The 18,111-nt window shown below is 46.9% G+C and overlaps 1 protein-coding gene across 1 annotated transcript in view; it reads left to right on the top strand.

Annotated features, from left to right (window-relative positions):
- Nucleotides 1–8,216, top strand: part of PLA2G4E (phospholipase A2 group IVE) — a 40,155-nt gene extending 31,939 nt beyond the window's left edge. Inside the window, exons 14-20 of the mRNA XM_052646414.1 lie at nt 1,730–1,844; nt 2,364–2,501; nt 3,907–4,014; nt 4,558–4,761; nt 6,091–6,257; nt 7,402–7,585; nt 7,999–8,216. Of these exons, the coding sequence (XP_052502374.1) occupies nt 1,730–1,844; nt 2,364–2,501; nt 3,907–4,014; nt 4,558–4,761; nt 6,091–6,257; nt 7,402–7,585; nt 7,999–8,216 (1,134 nt within the window). The remainder of the gene's footprint in view (nt 1–1,729; nt 1,845–2,363; nt 2,502–3,906; nt 4,015–4,557; nt 4,762–6,090; nt 6,258–7,401; nt 7,586–7,998) is intronic.
- Nucleotides 8,217–18,111: the final 9,895 nt, after the last annotated feature.

Here is an 18,111-nt window from a genome sequence, read left to right as displayed (position 1 = left end):
AGTTCTGAATTCAAATAAGAACCTGCCAGAAGGGAGAGGGACAGCAAATTATCTTCTAGTAGACCTCTCTTCCATAAAACACAGAAAATTTGAGCAACCAAGGATGGCCCAAATCTCATCTTCAACATTCATTCATTCCCTCATTCATTCATTCAACAAAATGAAGAGCCTCCTGCATGCCAGAAACTGTGCTAGGCAGTGGGGATTCAGACTGCGGCCCTCACAGCTTTCAGTGGATCCCTGGCCCTTTTGATAACCCACCATCTGCTCTGTCCCCATGATGGAAAAGGGCAGGCAGAGGCTGAGGGTGTCGGCTTTTGGTTTCCAGCAGGACAGGGTTTGAATTCTCACTCTGCTCTGTGCTATTCCTTGAATGGGGATTTCGTCACAAAGTGGTAGCTAGTATTTCTAACAGTGGTTACTGTCCCATGTGATGAGCAGGAATGTGCCAAGGCCTTTGACATTAGAAGTCTGGGCATCGGCCGGGGTTTGGTGTGGAAGGGAGCCGAGGTTTCCAGGAAAGCAAGTCTAGGGCTGCAGGAAGGAGGCCTCTGCTCTTCCACTCTGGCCAAGGCAGGGGCCTCTTTCCCTCAAGACCCCTCGATAGTGAGTGTGGGCTGGGCTCTTCCCTGGGTCTGCAGTGTCTTCTTCTTCCAGGATGATCAGCTCCATGGTACCTGCATCTCTGGGCCCAGTTGTGATAGGCATCCTGCTGGTCTTTCAAAGGAGGCTTTCATCAGTCCTTCCAATCAACCCTGAATATTCACTGGAAGGACTGAGGCTGAAGCTGAAGTTCCAATACTTTGGCCACTTGATGCAAAGAGCTGACTCATTGGAAAAGACCCCGATGCTAGGAAAAATTGAAGGCAGGAGTAGAAGGGGGTGACAGAGGATGAGATGGTTGGATGGCATTACCAACTCAATGGACATGAGTTTGAACAAACTCTGGGAGATAGTGAAGGACAGGGAAGCCTTGCATGCTGCAGTCCATGGGATCTGAATGATTTAACAACAGTTATTTGACCCACACATGTGTTTACCATCCCATACAGGTTCCATGGTCTTCACACACTTGGACAGCCATGGATGTCAGCCACCAGGCAGCTGCTTGGTCTGGGGTTAGAGCCTGGCCTTGTCTACACAGGCTGATTCACCCTGGGGGGTGGCCTATGGTCTAGGAGGATCTGCAGGACACTCACTCTGATTAGACTGCACTGTGCTTTGGGGACTTAGAACTTGATTGCCATCTGGTGCCCAGTTTCCAAGCCTTTTGTTTTTAAAAAAGAAAAGTCTTTTTTCTTCTCAAACAAATTTGAGATCCCAGCATGCAAAGCAGATTTCTTGTTTTTAATGGAGCTGGTCTAGTTTGAGTGAGGTGGAAAATGATGAGGATGACAGGGGGCAGTGGCGGCCTCCTCTACCCCTACGTTCTCATTCTGTGGTCCCTGAGACATGAGGAGAACCCTGGGACTCTGAGGGTCAGCCCTAAACTGCAGACCCAGTCCCACCGGGTCTGTGTGTCTGGGGTGGTGAACAGCCCAAGGAGAAGTGAGCATTTTCTGGGTGCATTTTCAGAGCAGGTTTGGCTGGTGTCAGCTGAGACCTCCACAGAAGCCTGGTGGGCTCAGGAGCCAGGAAATCGGCTGCCAGAGGTCCAGACTGTTCTCTATTTTGCACTGCTTCCAGGCAGCTTGTCTGCTTCTTCCCCAACCATTATTTTTCCCCACAGAGAAATGAATGCAAACTGTCAGATCAGCGTGCTGCTTTGTGCCAGGGCCAGAACCCCCTGCCGGTCTACCTCACCATCAATGTCAAGGATGATGTAAGCAACCAGGATTTCAGAGGTAACACTGGTGACTAGCAATTTTATGAAGGGGTTCCTTCTCAGCAGGCAAAGGCACTCAGTACCCCCAGCACACACCTCTCCACCACACCTTTGCCAACCTCCACACCAAAATACTGCGCTGACAGCTGAAGAAGTCCACTCTGCTCCCTGCTTCTGCTCAGATGCATGTAGGGGATGGGTGGCAGAGTCCTGGGGTTTCCCTGAGCAGAGATTTGATGGGAAAGAGGAAATAAAAGTCGTCAAGAGAAAGAATCCTAGGTATTTCTTAAGCTGCCGGATGGAAGGACTCTAGAGACCTGCCCTGCTTCCGGGTCCGTTTTTGGTCCTGGTTTATCCCATTTTGAAGAGCAAATAAGCCTGTACAGGTTGCAAAGCTGTCTCGTGGGCCCTCAGAAGCCGGCCACGGGCGCCCCCTTGTGTCCTGCAGGAGGACTGCGGCCTCCCGGTCCCAGGCTTGAGGCACGGTGGGCGAGGCCGTTTCGGCGGGAGGCTGACATCTGCCTTTCTTCGTGTGCAGAGTGGTTCGAGTTCTCCCCCTACGAGGTGGGCATGCAGAAGTATGGAGCCTTCATCCCCACAGAGCTCTTCGGCTCCGAGTTCTTCATGGGGCGGCTGATGAAGAGAATCCCAGAGTCGCGGATGTGCTACATGCTAGGTGAGCCCTGGCTGGGGGAGGCCCCTGGGAACCCCGCCCCATGCTGAACAGGCCACGCCTTGATTAGAGGACTGACAAAGAAACACTCTCTGTTCCCCCCAGGATCTTGTTCCAGGTGCAGGCGCTAGCGTGGGTTATTCCTTGGGCATGTGACCCTCCTGGCATCTGTCAGCATCCCCTCATCCCAAGAGAGGCTCCTGACCTAACCTGAGGCTAGCCTCCCAGACTGCCCTGATCTGCCTGTGACCCTTTGGGCTCAGAAGGACCTAACAGGCTCCCCAGGGTCACTGGGGACCAAAGGGGACTCTCCCAATGTCTTTGTCTCCGTTGTCTCCCTGGTGTCTGTTCAGAACCAGACTGGGAGTGGCAGGCTGAGATGGAAGTTTCTGGAACTTCTGCCCCTTTGCTCCATCTCCAGCTCCAGGCAGCAACATGCCTATTTCCAGGGGTTGGCTCTGCTCCTGGAATCTAAGAGGCCAGAGGGGACCTTAGGGTGAAAAGTCTCTGGGGAAGCCTGGCCCAGTTTCACTATACTCCCAGGTCCTCCAGAAGGCTGGCCCATTGAGTGCAGGAGCCTGACTGTGACATCCACTCAGAGAGTCGTCCCCTTCAGAGCCCTAACTATACCCATCAAAGGGAGACTGCAGAAAACAGACCCCTCTCTACAGCCTCAACAATCAGTTACACCCTTACTTAGGCTGGTTGTCTGCCTTCCTCTCCCTTCTATCTACCCCAAATCCAGCCCTCTTGGAAAGTCCCACTTAAGCCCTGTTTCTTAAGGGAAGTCTGCCCTGAAGCCCACAGCCCTCAGCAGCCTCTCCTTTCTCTGAACACCTTTGCTATCTGGTATGTGGCTCAGAGGTCTGTAGGTAAGACACTGGGGCATGGACTCTGGCTTCTCATTTATTAGCTGCTCAAAGCTGGTCAATTTACCTAACCTTCCTGAGCTTCAGTTTTCTCATCTGTAAATTGAGCTTAAGAGTAAAACTAACCTTATCAGTTCAGTTCAGTTGTTCAGTCGTGGCTGACTCTTTGCAACCCCATGGACTGTAGCCTGCCAGGCTCCTCTGTCCATGGGGATTCTCCAGGCAAGAATACTGGAGTGGGTTGCTATGCCCTCCTCCAGGGGATCTTTCCAACCCAGGGCTCTAGTCCATACTTCCTGAGTTGGCAGGTGGATTCTTTACCCACTGGACCACCTGGGAAGCCCCAACTGCCCTCTCCCATTTCCAAGAGGAAAGTGGAAAAGAGCTGAGTCACTTATGTCGAGCTGCTCCACAAAGAGAGGGAAGTCAAAGCCTGTCCCTCTCCCTGAGCATCCTGACTTGGAGAGTCATCAAGGCCAGTGTTTGGGTGGGCCTGGAGGTTCCTGGACAGAGCTGCTCATGGTTGGTCCTGCCCCTAGGTTTGTGGAGTAGCATCTTCTCCCTGAACCTGCTTGACGCCTGGAACCTATCCCACACCTCGGAGGAGTTTTTCCACCAGTGGACAAGGGATAGAGTGCATGATATTGGTGGGTGACCTACTGGCCTCCTCTCTTGGTTGGGAGACATAGGGGTGGGGAAGTGGGTCACAAACTGAGGACCAGACCACCTGCCTCATGTTTCATCATCAGGCAGCTAGGGCTAGAGAGTCTTCCCTGCCTGGAGAGGCAGGTGACTCTAGATGGACACACTTGTGCCAGCTCTGGCCTGGCTGGGGTGGGGGGTAGGGGGACGCACCCTCCAGTAGGCTTGGCAGAGCTGCACGGCACCCGGGAAAGCTGAAGAGGGTGGGGATGTATGAATGCTGCTAAAGGCTGCCCTTCCGGACTCTGTCCTCTTGGGAACGCCTCCTCGCCAATCACCCTGGCTCCCTCTCCGCTACCTTACTCCTGTTGCATGTCTCTCCCCTGGGTCCTCCTAGCTCTGATGCGAAAGCCTTGAGAACTAGGCAAGAGAGGTGTGCACTGCACTTACAGTGGACCTCTGGGTGCGGGGCACCCAGGCAGTGCTTCACCTGAGCAGCCTGGGGACCCCAGCCCTGTGACCTCCATCCCGCCCCCCTCCACCTGCAGAAGACGAGCCACTCCTGCCTGAAATCCCCAAATGTGATGCCAACGTCCTGGACACCACAGTGGTGACGCCAGCATCCTGGCTGTCCAACACTTTCCGCGACATCCTCACCCACAGGGCCTTTGTCTCCAAGTTCCACAATTTCCTGCTGGGGCTGCAGCTGCACACTGACTACCTCCAGAACAGCCAGTTCTCCATGTGGAAAGGTATCCCTACCTGCTGCCTCTGTTTGGAGGAAGGAGAAGTGGGTATAGAGGCTGCCAGGGAGAAAGGATGAGAAAACACTTCTGCCCATGTTCATCTGGCCAAGTGGCAGGCTCTCCCCATGGTGTATTCTGAATTTGGTGAAGCGTTGAACAGTGGGTGGAGTAGTGGTCTATTTAATTAAATGAATCTATGCTATATCTCTATATAGCATCTGTATAAGAACCCCAGCAGGTAGAAATTGGCCCCATTTTACAGGTGGGGAGTGTGTGGGTCCTGACTTTCTACAGCTGTGTTCTGGGGGCCCCTTTTATGTGGGTGTGGTCCCCAGAGTTGGGCGGGGATGGCCCAATGAAAGATCCTCCTAATGGTGAGGGCAGAGCTGGATCTTAAACTGTGTTCTGGCAGCTTCCACTCCAGGCCCCCTCCCACCCTGCCAAGGCTCTAGGGTTGATGTTCCACCATCTTTGGTATTTTACTTGGCCATGGTCTGCATATGGCTGCTTGAGCCTGCAGCCATTTTTGTCCTATCTGGGGCAAGAAGGGCAGATGGCTCCTGGTCCACAGTCTGCACTCATTTATAGGATCCTCTTAAGCCCCTGCTCCCCACAAGCTCTGTGGCTGAGGCTTTGTGGGCTTTCTGTGCATATTCCATAAAAGACTTGCTAAACCCTTTCAGTTCAGTTCAGTTCAGTTCACTCAGTTATGTCCAACTCTTTGCAACCCCATGGATTACAGCATGCCAGGCTTTCTTGTCCATCACCAACTCCCAGAGCCTGCTCAAACTCATGTCCATTTAATTGGTGATGCCATTCAACCATGTCATCCTCTGTCACCCCCTTCTCCTGCCTTCGGTCTTTCCCAGCATCAGGGTCTTTTCCAATGAGTCAGTTCTTCGCATCAGGTGGCCAAAGTATTGGAGCTTCAGCTTCAGCATCAGTCTTTCTGATGAATATTCAGGGTTGATATCCTTTAGGATTGACTGGTTTGATATCCTTGCAGTCCAAGGGCCTCTCAAGAGTTTTCTCCAACACCACAGTTCAAAAGCATCAATTCTTCGGTGCTCAGCTTTCTTTATGGTCCAACTCTCACATCCATACATGACTACTGGAAAAATCATAGCTTTTTTTTTTTTCTAAAACCCCATAGATAAGACTGTTCTTCCTCAGGCCACCCAGCAGGAGCACTGGGACTCACCAGGCACCCTAGTGGAGGGGAGGGTGGGAGGCCAGGCTGAAGTAGAGGAGCTCTGGGCAGGGCACCAGGTGCCTTTGACCACCGGCTGAGATCAGGAGGTGAGGAATGAGGATAACTGGAAGCCTGACTTTCAGACACGGTGCTGGACGGCTTTCCAAACCAGCTGACAGGATCTGTGAAACACTTGTGCCTGTTGGACACCGCATTCTTTGTCAACTCCAGCTACGCGCCCCTCCTCAGGCCTGAGAGAAAAGCTGACCTCATCATCCACCTTAATTACTGTGCTGGGTCCCAGACAAAGGTGAGTGCAGCAGAGAAAGGCTCCCACCCCACTCCCCACAGGCTCCTACACTTAGCATCAGAGTTGCTCAAGCCACTATGCAGGGGGTTAGGTGGAGGTTATGATGCAGGCTAGACATCCAAACCTCAGGGGGCAGCCCACTGGCCCTCATGTGATGGGACCCAGGTTTACTAGATATCCCGAGCTAATTCCAATTTTATTCTTACATTAAAGCATTTCCCATATTTGGAAATTCTTCCAGCTATAAAAAGAAAAAAGAGTTTTAAAAAATACCTTAATAGAGCCCAGTCAATTCTAAAGTATTGTACCATCCGAGGAGTTTGTAATGTCCTAGTTTCAAAATGATCACACGATTCCTCCAACCCCAGAGTATGAGCCTCCATGTAATTACACCAAAGAGTTAGGACCAGAAACTTTTTAAAAATTTATTTCCTTTTGAAAATTTCTGGGTTTTCAAGGGAAAGACACTGGGTTTTGGTCTAAATAGGGTCCTATCCTGGGGCCAGGGAAAGGGGCATGAAGACAGAGGACAAGGATGACACCCGTGATAATGACTGAAGTTTGTAAACAAACCTTACTTGATCCTTGTGCCAGCTCTTGGAGGTAGATGGTAACTGCTGTTCTTCCCATGTTATAGGAGAAGGAGGTGACACACAGAGAGGGCCAGTGGCTTGCTTAAGATCGTATAGCTGGTGAGCACAGAACAGGGAGTAGAATGAAAGGGATACTCTGCCGTTATTGTTACATCATGTTTATAAAGATGCCCTTTCTGAGTTCTCTCTGGCCCTGTGGCACTTTGGCAGTTTCAAATCCCATGCATGTCCTGCAGGAGCCTGGCCAGGCATGGCTGTCACCCTCTCCGGGGGCACCCACAGCTCCAGGTCTGTGTTTGAGTGAAGCATCATCAAAGGGCTTCTGCCCATTTTACCTGGGGCAGGAGCCTGTGGTTGGACACACCCCAACCTACTGCCTCAGGCTCTTCATCCTGACCCAGCTTTGTCCTAAAAATAGCACAGATAGGCAAAGCAGTGGGGGACCTGAGTTGTTAGCTGGGGAAATCAGGAAGCTGGAGCTAAGAACTCTGTGTTTCTGGTCCACCCTCACCCCTCCTGCTACTCACACAAGTCCTCCTGTGATGTTCTAGCCCATGAAGCAAACCTGCGAGTACTGCGCCGTGCAGAACATCCCCTTCCTCAAATACGAGCTGCAAAAGGAGGAGGATAACCTCAAGGAGTGCTACCTGCTGGAGAACGCCCAGGAGCCCGACACCCCCATCGTGACCTTTTTCCCACTCATCTGCGACACCTTCCAAAATTACAAGGCCCCAGGTAAGCTGCAGTGAGCTCAGGTCCCACTCGCCCCCGACCTTGGACGCAAGCTCTTAGATGTGTGCGGTCTTCCAAGAGCACTAACAGATGGAGCTTGGCTTAGCTCCAGTCTGAGCCAACCTTGGCTTTGGCGAGAAAGGACAACCCCCCAGGCCCCAGGCCCCAGCGATGTCCAATTCCGCTCTTTCCGTCATTCACAGCCTGGAATGTGCTAGTACCATGGCGATCCTGAGATGCACAAGCTGTCCCTGCCCTGGGGGACTGGGAGATGTGTGTGCATGTGCATGTGTGAGTGTGCAACATGTGCCTGTATTCCTGCGAATGTGCTGGGGTGGGCCTCGCAGAGAGGGCCAGAAACAAGCCATTACAAGTTCCCACATAACGGGCTACAGTGAGTCCTTCTGCTCCTCCAGGTGTGGAACGAAGCCCCGAGGAGCTGGAGCAAGGCCAGGTTGACATCTACGGTCCCAAAACTCCCTACGCCACCAAGGAGCTGACATACACTGAGGCCGCCTTCGACAAGCTGGTGAAGCTTTCCGAGTATAACATCCTGAATAACAAGGACAAGCTCCTTCAGGCCTTGCGACTGGCGGTAGAGAGGAAACGCCAGAAGAGCCCATGTCCCCTCTAAAGTCCCAGGGCACCTCACCGATCCTGTGTCTGCTTCTAGCATCAGAGGTGTAGAACCCACCAGGGCTGACCAGCCACACAGCCAGCTCTGCTGTCTAGCCTGGCTGGCCTGGGCTTTCTATCAAAAGAATTAACATTAGAAAGGAGAGTTGAGAGAGACAGAGATAAAGGAACATAATAAAGGGATGTATGGGAGCCTTATATCCACTGGAATTTTTTAAAACCTTCCCTGCAGGGAAGGGGTTCCAAAAGCCACAGGCACCCACATATGCCTAAAGAATGGATAATAATAGCATGGGCTTTAACCTCTGCACCACCAGGGAAGCCCCAATAATAGCATGACCTGACTTTATATAAGAGGCTGGTTCCCCAGTAATCTCGAGCTCACAGCAGGAACTCAAAACCCTCCCCTCACCACACCACTCTGCTTGGGGAATGTACCAGAGGACTTGAGAAGCACTCTGAGTTCTCTGGGAAAATGTTTTTGTTTTTTTTTTTAAGTGAAGGCAATTGTATTCTTGGGATTTTCATAGACAATTGTATTTTGTGACTTCTTTTTATGAAGCCTCGTGTTAATAGGAAGGGTAACACTTGAAGATCTAGATGGAGCGCTAGAGACATTCTGGTCTGTTTGGCAACAAACACGAAAAACTGATGGGCTTTCAGCAGCCCCTCTGCAGCTGCTCAGAGCCCCAGGACTGATGAGTCACCCTGTGATCTGGACTGGGCAGCCTTGCTGAGCAACCAGCTCCGGTGGCAACCAGCCACGCAAAGTCCATGTCTGTAGCTCAGGTCCACGGAACAAGGATCTGGGATACAGCTCAGCGAGGTCTGGGCAGGTGCATCAAGCATCAGGTGAGTGCAGCCGCCACTCGCTGACCAGCCTGCCCCTAAGCATGTCCCCTTCCTCTTACCCTCTCCTGTCTGGTTCCCAGGTGGGATCGTTTATTTCTGAGCTGCATTCCTCTTATTTATCATGTAAGCACCATGGCCAGCGCATTCCAGCTCTTGAAGAGACACTCTGAGATAACAACACTAGAAAGGATCGACCCAGAAAGGACCAGGTTAACCCTGAGGAAAACTCTCCTCCTTGGAGTTGGTTTCCAGATGAATCACTGGCAAAGCCCCGGGACACAGAAGCTCAAAAGTATCCAGGTCTCCAACCAGGCCAGGAACTTAACTGAAGAAATGTGTAACCTGAGCCACTGAGAAGCCGGGGCAATGGGAGATGTGACCAGAAAGGCGTGTGGCCCTCATGAAGCCTAGCACATCTGGAAGACACGGCCATTGTGCTCCCTAAGCAGTCCTTTGGATGTTAGGAGATGCGTGGTGACAGGTGCCAAAAGTTTACCAAAATTGTCCTCTGATTTATATCCTTGCTACTCAAGGGGAACTGATTAGAAATGCAGAGTCTCAGGCCACACCCCAACCACACTGACTCAGAATCTACATTTTAAGATTTTTCACCTCTTCTTCCCTGCCTCCAGGTGATACTTATGCATATTGAAGTCTTCGAGGAGTGAATTTAGCTGTATTCTCCCTTAAGCCAGAAAGCATGAGTCCATCACCTCCCCTGAGCCCTTGATAAACTGGACCTGGTCCCCTCCAGAAAATGCTGACTTAGGACCCCACCATCTCCTCCATCAGAGCAGCCAGCTGCCTCTACTCTGCCATCTTTTCTTTCCGTCTGCCAAGACAGATTCTCTTCAAATTATCAGAGTGAGCCAGAAGACCTGTGTTTATCAAAATACCTGTGTGTTTACTGTAAGGTGAAGGCAGCCCTGCCTTGGATTCATCAAAGTATGTAAAGCAAGGTTTATAAAATCATTGTATTATTTGAACCTGGAATAAACCGGCCATGTGGGTGAATGCAGTCAACTCACTGGCTTTCATTTATGATGCTGCAATCTATGCATAACTCCTGCCCTCATCCCTTCCTGGGCTTTGCACATGTGCTGCCAGAGGCATGAGAAAGCCATGCCGGCCTTCCTGCCTTCCGGGGTCCCTCCTTTCTCGTGGTGGGGTGTCCCTCTGCTGTTATGAAGCCACGTCAGTGGCCAGCGGAGAACCAGCCCTTGCTGATATGTGCTGTTTGAAGCTCAGATGGTTTTCATGAGGCACTGATGGAGAGGAAAGAAGGGCAGCCGGCATCAGCCGAGCACCTACCTGATACACCGCGGTCCGTGAACAGCTTCTGCTTCCTAGAAAGTTATATTTGGGTTCAGGGGAAAATGTGAAAACATAGTTTATGCTTTTTTATGTTGTCAACAGATGTGAAAAGTTAAATAGTGACTTAGCTTCTAAAATGATGCTGGTGATGTCACGGAGCTGGAGATAAGTAAGGACCACACAAGGGATAAGGACAGTTCCGAGAGGGGTGAGGGCATAGGGTCCCGGGGAGGACAAGGAGGCTCCCTCCTCAGGCTCCCTGCTCTCCACCTATAACAATTTTTAAAATTTTTTATTTTATTTTTGGGTGCGCTGGGTTTTCATTGCTGTGCTCGGCTTTTCTCACTGTGGTGGCTTCTCTTGTTGTAGAGCACGGGCTCTAGTCACATGCTCTCAGTAGTCGCAACTCGATTTAATAGAAAAATTAAATAAAACTCTTCTCTCCCCCAGTCTTCCCAAGAGCAGCCATCACTCCACACTGCCATGCAGCCCAGGCGTCCTGCCCCACAGATGTTTTCTGCCCCTATGTCCCCATGAAAACACTTCTCCCCAAGGTCACCAATGTCGTCAGATAATTGCCAGATACACTGAGCCAAAAGGCACCGGCTCTTTACAGGCCTTATCTTACTCGATTGTTCTCCACATTTGGCCCTGCAGACCACTCCCTCCTTCCTGAAACCCTCCCTTCCCGAGACTTCCTTGCCAACAGCAGTTCAGTTCAGTTCCGCTTGCAAATATTTATTGCCTTCACAACAACGTGCCAGTCACTGCTGTAGGCACTGGGGGACAATAAAGAGGATGAACAATTGACCCTGCACTTGAAGGAGCTTCCTTCTGGTCCTACGCAGGAGGCCTACACGGAAACGGGGGCTTGCAGTGCACAGAGGAAGTTCCATGTGAGCTGTGTACACAAGCGGCACACATCAGGGGCTGCCAACCCAGCCCTCGAGGAGAGGGGCCTAATGTGCTGGATACCTTCTGCCCTGGACTTGTTCCCATTTCAAACCCCTTCCCTGGCATCCCCTCCCTTCTCTCCTTTAAGTGCTGATATTACTTGAGGCTCTCTCCTCAGTTCTGCCCCCTTATCACTGTACCCTCCTTAAAGCAATCTCATCCACACCCAGAATTTCTACTACTGCGTCTATTTTGAAAACTCTCAAACCTTTATTTCTAGCCAAGGTAATGTCCTGAGTTCTTGATTCATGTTTTCAAATTCTGTATCAGTTAGCATAGCTTTTGCTACATAACTGAAAAGATCTAAAGAGGCTTAAAGATCTAAAGATCTAAAAGATCTCTATTTCTAATCAGGGACCCAGGCTCCTTTCAGCTGTTGCTTCTGCCTTCCTCAAGTTTTCCTTCCATATGGTAGTTTCCAATATGGCTGTTGCACCTCTACCCACATTCTAGGCAGCAGAAATGAAAAAGGGGTCAGAGCATATATCATGTCGCATAATGTTTTCAGGTTTCATCCAGATTGTGGCTTGTGACAGGATTTCTTTCCTTTTTTAAAGCTGAATAACATTTCATTGTATGTATATATACACATTTTGTTTAAATGTTTATCCATTCATCTATCAATCGACACTTAGGTTGCTTTAACCTCTTGACTATTGTGAGTGGAGCTGCTATAAACGTGAATGTGCAAATATCTCCTAGAAACCCTACCTTCAGTTCTTTTGGATATATACCCAGAAATAGGATTGGATACTATGGTAGTTCTATCTTTATTGGAAGAACTGCCATCCTGTGTTCCATAGCAATTGCATGGATTCACTTCTGTCATCTGCTTTTTTCCACTTAAAAATATATTCTGAGCATTTTCTCAGGTGTTTAATACTCTTCTCATATAACACGATTTTCAGAGACTACATAGGAATCCATCATCTGCTTAACTAGTCTTTTCATGGGAGAACAACTAGTCACAGCTTTTTACTGTTATAATGATATGCTGTTAGACATTCCTTAGATAAAGCTTTATATTCATTATTCCTTCAGGATAAAATTCCTGAGAAGTGTGAGCATTTCTAACAATTAGGAAAGGTACAATTGACATATCATAGACTGTGCATAATTAAAGTACACAATTTGATGAGTTTCGGCAGAGGTGTACAACTGTGAACCATCACAACAGTCAAGGTAATGAGTAAACCCTTCACCCCAACAAGCCTTCTCATGCCCTTTGTATCCTTCCCTCTGCTCCTCCCCTGCTGGGTCATGTGGTAGGTGCATGCTTCACTTTTTAAGAAACTGCCAAACTGTCTCCAAAGTGATTGTTACTAGCTTACATTCCACTGGCAGTGCGTGAGAGTTCTGGTTGCTCCACATCCTTCCCAACAACTGGTATGATTCAGACATTCTAATAGGTGTATAAGGGTACCTTGGTGTGTGTTTTTTTTTAATTCCCTTTTTTTTTCTTTTTGGCCATGTCACACAGATTGCGAGATCTTAGTTCTCCAACCAGGGATTGAACCCAGGCCATGGCAGTGAACGCTTAAGTCCTAACCACTGGACTGCCAGGGAACTCCCTGTTTTCTTAATGTCGAGCTTTAAGAAGCCTTTATGTTTTGGATGCAAGTCCTTTATCAGATATCTGAAAATATAGTCTCCTAGTCTTGATTTCTTTTCATTTTGTTTACAGTATCTATCAAAGGTCAGGAGTTTGTAATTTTGATCATCTAATTTATCAATTTTTTTTCTTTTATGGAGCATGCTTTTAGTATCATCTAAGAAACCTTTCCCTACACAAGTTCACAGAGCTTTTCTGCTTTGTTTCGTTCTTTACATCTACATTTTTAATCATTTTGAGATCACTTTTACATATAGTGGAAGGTATAGATCAAAGTTTATCTTTTCACGTATGGATGTACAACTAGCATCATTAGTTGAAAAGACTTTCCTTATCCATTGAATTGCATTTGCACTGTGTCAAAAGTCAATTAACCAGTATGTGTGGGTCTGTTTTTAGACTCTATTTGTTCTTTTGATATATTAGTCTATCTTTATACCAATATCATGCTGCCTTGATTTCTGTATCTTTACAATGAGTTTTGACACTAGGTAGTATAAGTCTTCTAACTTTGTTTCTTTTTCAAAGTTCTGGCTAGTTTAGATTCTTTGCATTTACATGTGAATTTAGAATCAACTTGTCAATTAACAAAAATAAAAACATGCTAAGATTGCACTGAATATGTTTATAAGTTTGAAGAAAATTGACATCTTAACAATATTGAGTCTTCTGATCCGCAAGCATATATACATACCCACAAGTATATATTTCCATTTATTTAGACCTTCTTTATTTCTCCCAGAAATGCTCTGTAGCTATCAGTGTACAGACCTTATACATTTTAATCAGATTTACCCCTAAGTATTTAATATATTTAATGCATTGCAAATTATATTGATTTTTTACTGCACTGTCCAATTATTCACTGCTAGTGTATAAAAATAGAGGGTTTTGTCTTATACCTAGCAATCCTGCTAAACTCATTAGTTCTACCAGCTTTTTTGGTGAAGTAAGTGTGTGAAAGTCTCTGTTGTGTCCTACTGTTTGTGACCCCATGGACTATACAGTCCGTGGAATTCTCCAGGCCAGAATACTGGAGTAGGTATCCTTTCCCTTCTCCAGGGGATTTTCCCAACCCAGGAATTGAACCCAGGTCTCCTGCATTGCTGGCGGATTCTTTACTAGCTGAGCCACAAGGGAAGCCCCAGCTCTTTTGGTAGATTCCTTAGAATTTTCTACATAGACGGTCATCTTTTCTGCAAATAAAGATGGTTTTAATTTTTCTATCCAATCTAGATACCTTTTCTTTTACTTGCCTTATTGTACTGACTAGAATCTTAGTAGGATGCTAAATGGGCTTCCCTGGTAGCTCAGCTGGTAAAGAATCTGCCTGCAGTGCAGGAGACTTGGGTTCAATCCCTGGGTTGGGAAGATCCCTTGGAGGAAAGGGCATGAGAATCCATTACAGTATTCTTGCCTGGAGAAGCCCCATGCACAGAGGAGCCTGGAGGGCTGCAGTCCATAGTGTTGCAGAGTCAGACAAGACAGCGACTAAGCACAGCCACGCACAGCATGTTAAATAGAAGTGGTAAAAGCATGCATCTTTGCCCTGTTTCTGATCGCAGAAGGAAAGCTCTCAGTCATTTCATCTTAAGTTTTATGTTGAGAAGCAGAAGTCTTGAATGTGCATTTTCAAGATTTTTGTTAAGTATGGACTCCAGAAAAGAGCCAATTTATACCATCTCCAGCAGTGTATGAGAAGGTACCTCTTCCTACACCTGGCTAACATTAGACATCATCTTAGAAAAATAAAAGTCTGTAATTCTTAAATGTTACCTGTTCATTTTAAATTTGTGTATCTGATTGTTAATGGAGATGAGCATGATTTAGTTTACTGGTCAACTATATTAGTTTTTCTAGTTGTCTATGTCCTTTGCTCATTGGTCTAATTGAGTATTTTCTTTCTTAATAATTTCATATAGATTTTTAAAGTTTTAATTCCTTAATTAAATACATATAATATGTCTGTAATATTTTGCCCTATTTGTCTTTTAACCTTTACTTTGGCTTATGGATTTTTTTTTTAATGTGGACTGTTTCAAAAATCTTATTGACTTTGTTACAATATTGCTTCTCTTTTAAGTTTGTTTGGGTTTTTTTTGCCCCAAGGCATGTGGGATCGTAGCTCTCTGACCAGGGACGGAACTGCACTCCAGGCGTTGGAAGGTGCAGTCTTAACCACTGGACCTCCAGGGAAGTCCCTGTTTGGTTTTTTATTTATATACTACATTTAATAGAATTTTTTAGAGTGGTTTTAGATTCACAGCAAAATTAAGTATAAAGAAAAGAGAGTTCCCATGTATCCTTTATCCCTGCAATACAGCCTTCCCACTATCAACATCCCACACAACCAACATCCTGCACCAGAGTGGTACATATGTTACCATTGATGAACCTAACCTATACCAACACATCACTGTCACCCCAAATCCATAGTTTACATTAGGATTCACTCTTGGTGTTATAGATTCTATGGGTTTGGACAAATGTGTAATGATATATATCCACAATTACATCATCATACAGAATAGTTCCACTGCCCTACAAACCTTCTAACCTCTTCCTACTCATCCTTCCCTCCTCTCTAACCCCTGGAAACCACTGATCTTTTTTATAGTCTCCATAGTTTTGCCTTTTTCCAGAATGTCATACTGTTTCAATGATACAGTATGTAGCCTTTTTACACTGGCTTCTTTCACTTAGTAATATAGATTTAAGCTTCCTTCACATCTTTTCTTGGCTTGGTAGCTCATTTATTTTTAGCTGAATAATATTTTATTGTCTAAATGTACCACAGTTTATTTATCCATTCACCTAGATAAGGATATCTTAGTTGCTTCCAAGTTTGGGCAACTATGAATAAACCGACTGTAAATATTTACATGCAGTTCTTATATGGACATAAGTTTTCAACTCATTCAGGTAAATACCAAGGAGAGAAAATTCTGAATTATATGGCAAGAGTATGTTTATAAGTGGTTTTTATTTATTAAAAAAAAACCCACATTGAAGCCTTTAGTTTTTTTCTGACAAAGCTATCAACCTTTTTTCATAATTTCTATCTTTGGTTTTGATTAGAAAGGCTTTTCCCTTCCAAAATTTTACAAATCTTCAGTAACTTCTAAAGTAGTAGTAGTTCTAGTAGGTCTATGGTTTTATTTTATTTTTACATTTCAAGCTTTATTTTGATGAGGCAGATATCTAACTAGATTTTCTTTCTTGGATTTCTCATCACTTTCTTAGTCACATATAGCTCCCTCTAAATATTTTATCCACAATTCCAAAAAAGCTCCCATTTTACAAACAAGAAAACTGAGGCAAAGAGACAACTCATTGCATTTAAGATCACATAAGTGTGTTAGTCACTCAGTCGTGTCTGACTCTTTGCAATCTCATGAACTGTAGCTCACCAGGCTCCTCTGCCCATGGGATTCTCCAGGCAAGAATACTGAAATGGGTTGCCATTTCCTTCTCCAGGGGATCGTCCCGATCCAGGGATTGAACCTGGGTCTCCAGCATGGCAGGCAAATTCTTTACCATCGTAGGGAAGCCCCTACAATCATATAGCCATTAATTTATACAGTCAGAATTCAAACCTAGGTCTTTTGATGCCAAATCCTGTTCTTTCCACCACAGCCCTGGTACTCAAATTATGATCCATGAACAAGCAGCATTGGGCAACACCTGGGAGCTTGTTAGAAACATAGTCTTAGGTAACATCCCATATCCACTGAATCAGAATCTGCATTAGTATCAAATGTGAGAAGTCTGTTGTGATACTATTTCCCCTAGATTAGAATACATCAGCATCAGCTGGGAATAGTTGTTGAGCTTCATCCTTCTCCAATATTTTAACTCAGGAGGACAGGGGTGATGACCAGACATCTGCATTTTAACAACCATCTCAAGTTTTCTTATGCAGGTACCCCCTTCCCCACCACCACCAGCACCACACTTGAGAAATGCACTGAAACAATGGAGACATTCTAAAACTGTAATGTAGGACACCACAAGTCATGGCTGATTATTTCTCCCTATCTCAGTTTAGATGTATCCTTCAGTTCAGTTCAGTTCAGTTCAGTCCTTCAGTCGTTACCAACTCTTTGCAACCCTATGGACTGCAGCACGCCAGGCTTCCCTGTCCATCCAACTCCCTGACCTTGCTCAAACTCATGTCCACTGAGTCGGTGATGCCATCCAACCATCTCATCCTCTGTCCTCCCCTTCTCCTCCTCCCTTCAATCTTTCCCAGCATCAGGCTGTTTTCCAATGAGACAGTTCTTCACATCAGGTGGCCAAAGCATTGGAGCTTCAGCATCAGTCCTTCCAATGAATACTCAGGGCTGATTTCCTTTGGGATTAACTGGTTTGATCTCCTTGCAGTCCAAGGGACACTAGTCTTCTCCACCGATGTATCCTTATCACCTGAAAAAGAGACTGCTACAGGCTAACAGTAACTTTTTATGTCAATATGTGGCAATGAGGTTGTAATAATAAGGATAACCAAACCTTCAAATTTACAGAAAATCACATAAAGAAAACTAAGGGCAAAAAGCCTTCACTCGATCCAGAAGTTTGTGGAGGCAGCGTGGAGAAACATTTAGCCAAGTAGATTGAAATCTACTATCCCAACTTCAAATTTGGTCAATTACGTCCTTGAGTCAGGGTTTCCTCACAGATAAAGTCAGAGTAATAATAAGCTGCCAGTAGGTAGAAAGAACCCACCTGTTAACTTTTTAAACTTTTGTCCCCAGCATCGTAGGGCTGGGATGAAAAAACGTCCCAGGAAACTAAGCAGCCTCCAGAGGCGCGCGGGCGCGCGTGTGTGTTTCTTTGCCAGCTTGTGTGAGTGTGTGTGTTTCTTTGCCAGCTCAGATTTGGCCGGAAATCTACGCCACCTGGCTAGAGGTGGGGCGCGGGCAACCAACCACACCCGGCCCCTCGGTTCGCCGGTCTGCGCTGGCAAGTTAGAGCAACACCCTCTTCCTCGCCCAGCCCTCCAGAAAGACTCCGTCATCAATAATTCATTAAGACACTCGTCTCCATTGGCTGGCGCCTCCACTCGGGCCGGCAGCGGTCCAATGAGAAAGGGCTTGAGAGACCCTTCTGAATAATGAACACACTCCCGTGACGTAGCGACCGGAGACTGGCTGAGTTGGCG

The sequence above is a fragment of the Budorcas taxicolor genome, chromosome 10 (genome assembly GCF_023091745.1).
Source record: "Budorcas taxicolor isolate Tak-1 chromosome 10, Takin1.1, whole genome shotgun sequence".
NCBI classification, from domain to species: Eukaryota; Metazoa; Chordata; class Mammalia; order Artiodactyla; family Bovidae; genus Budorcas; species Budorcas taxicolor.
Note: the sequence above shows the minus strand (reverse complement) of the source record. Positions and strands in the feature narration are given on the sequence as shown.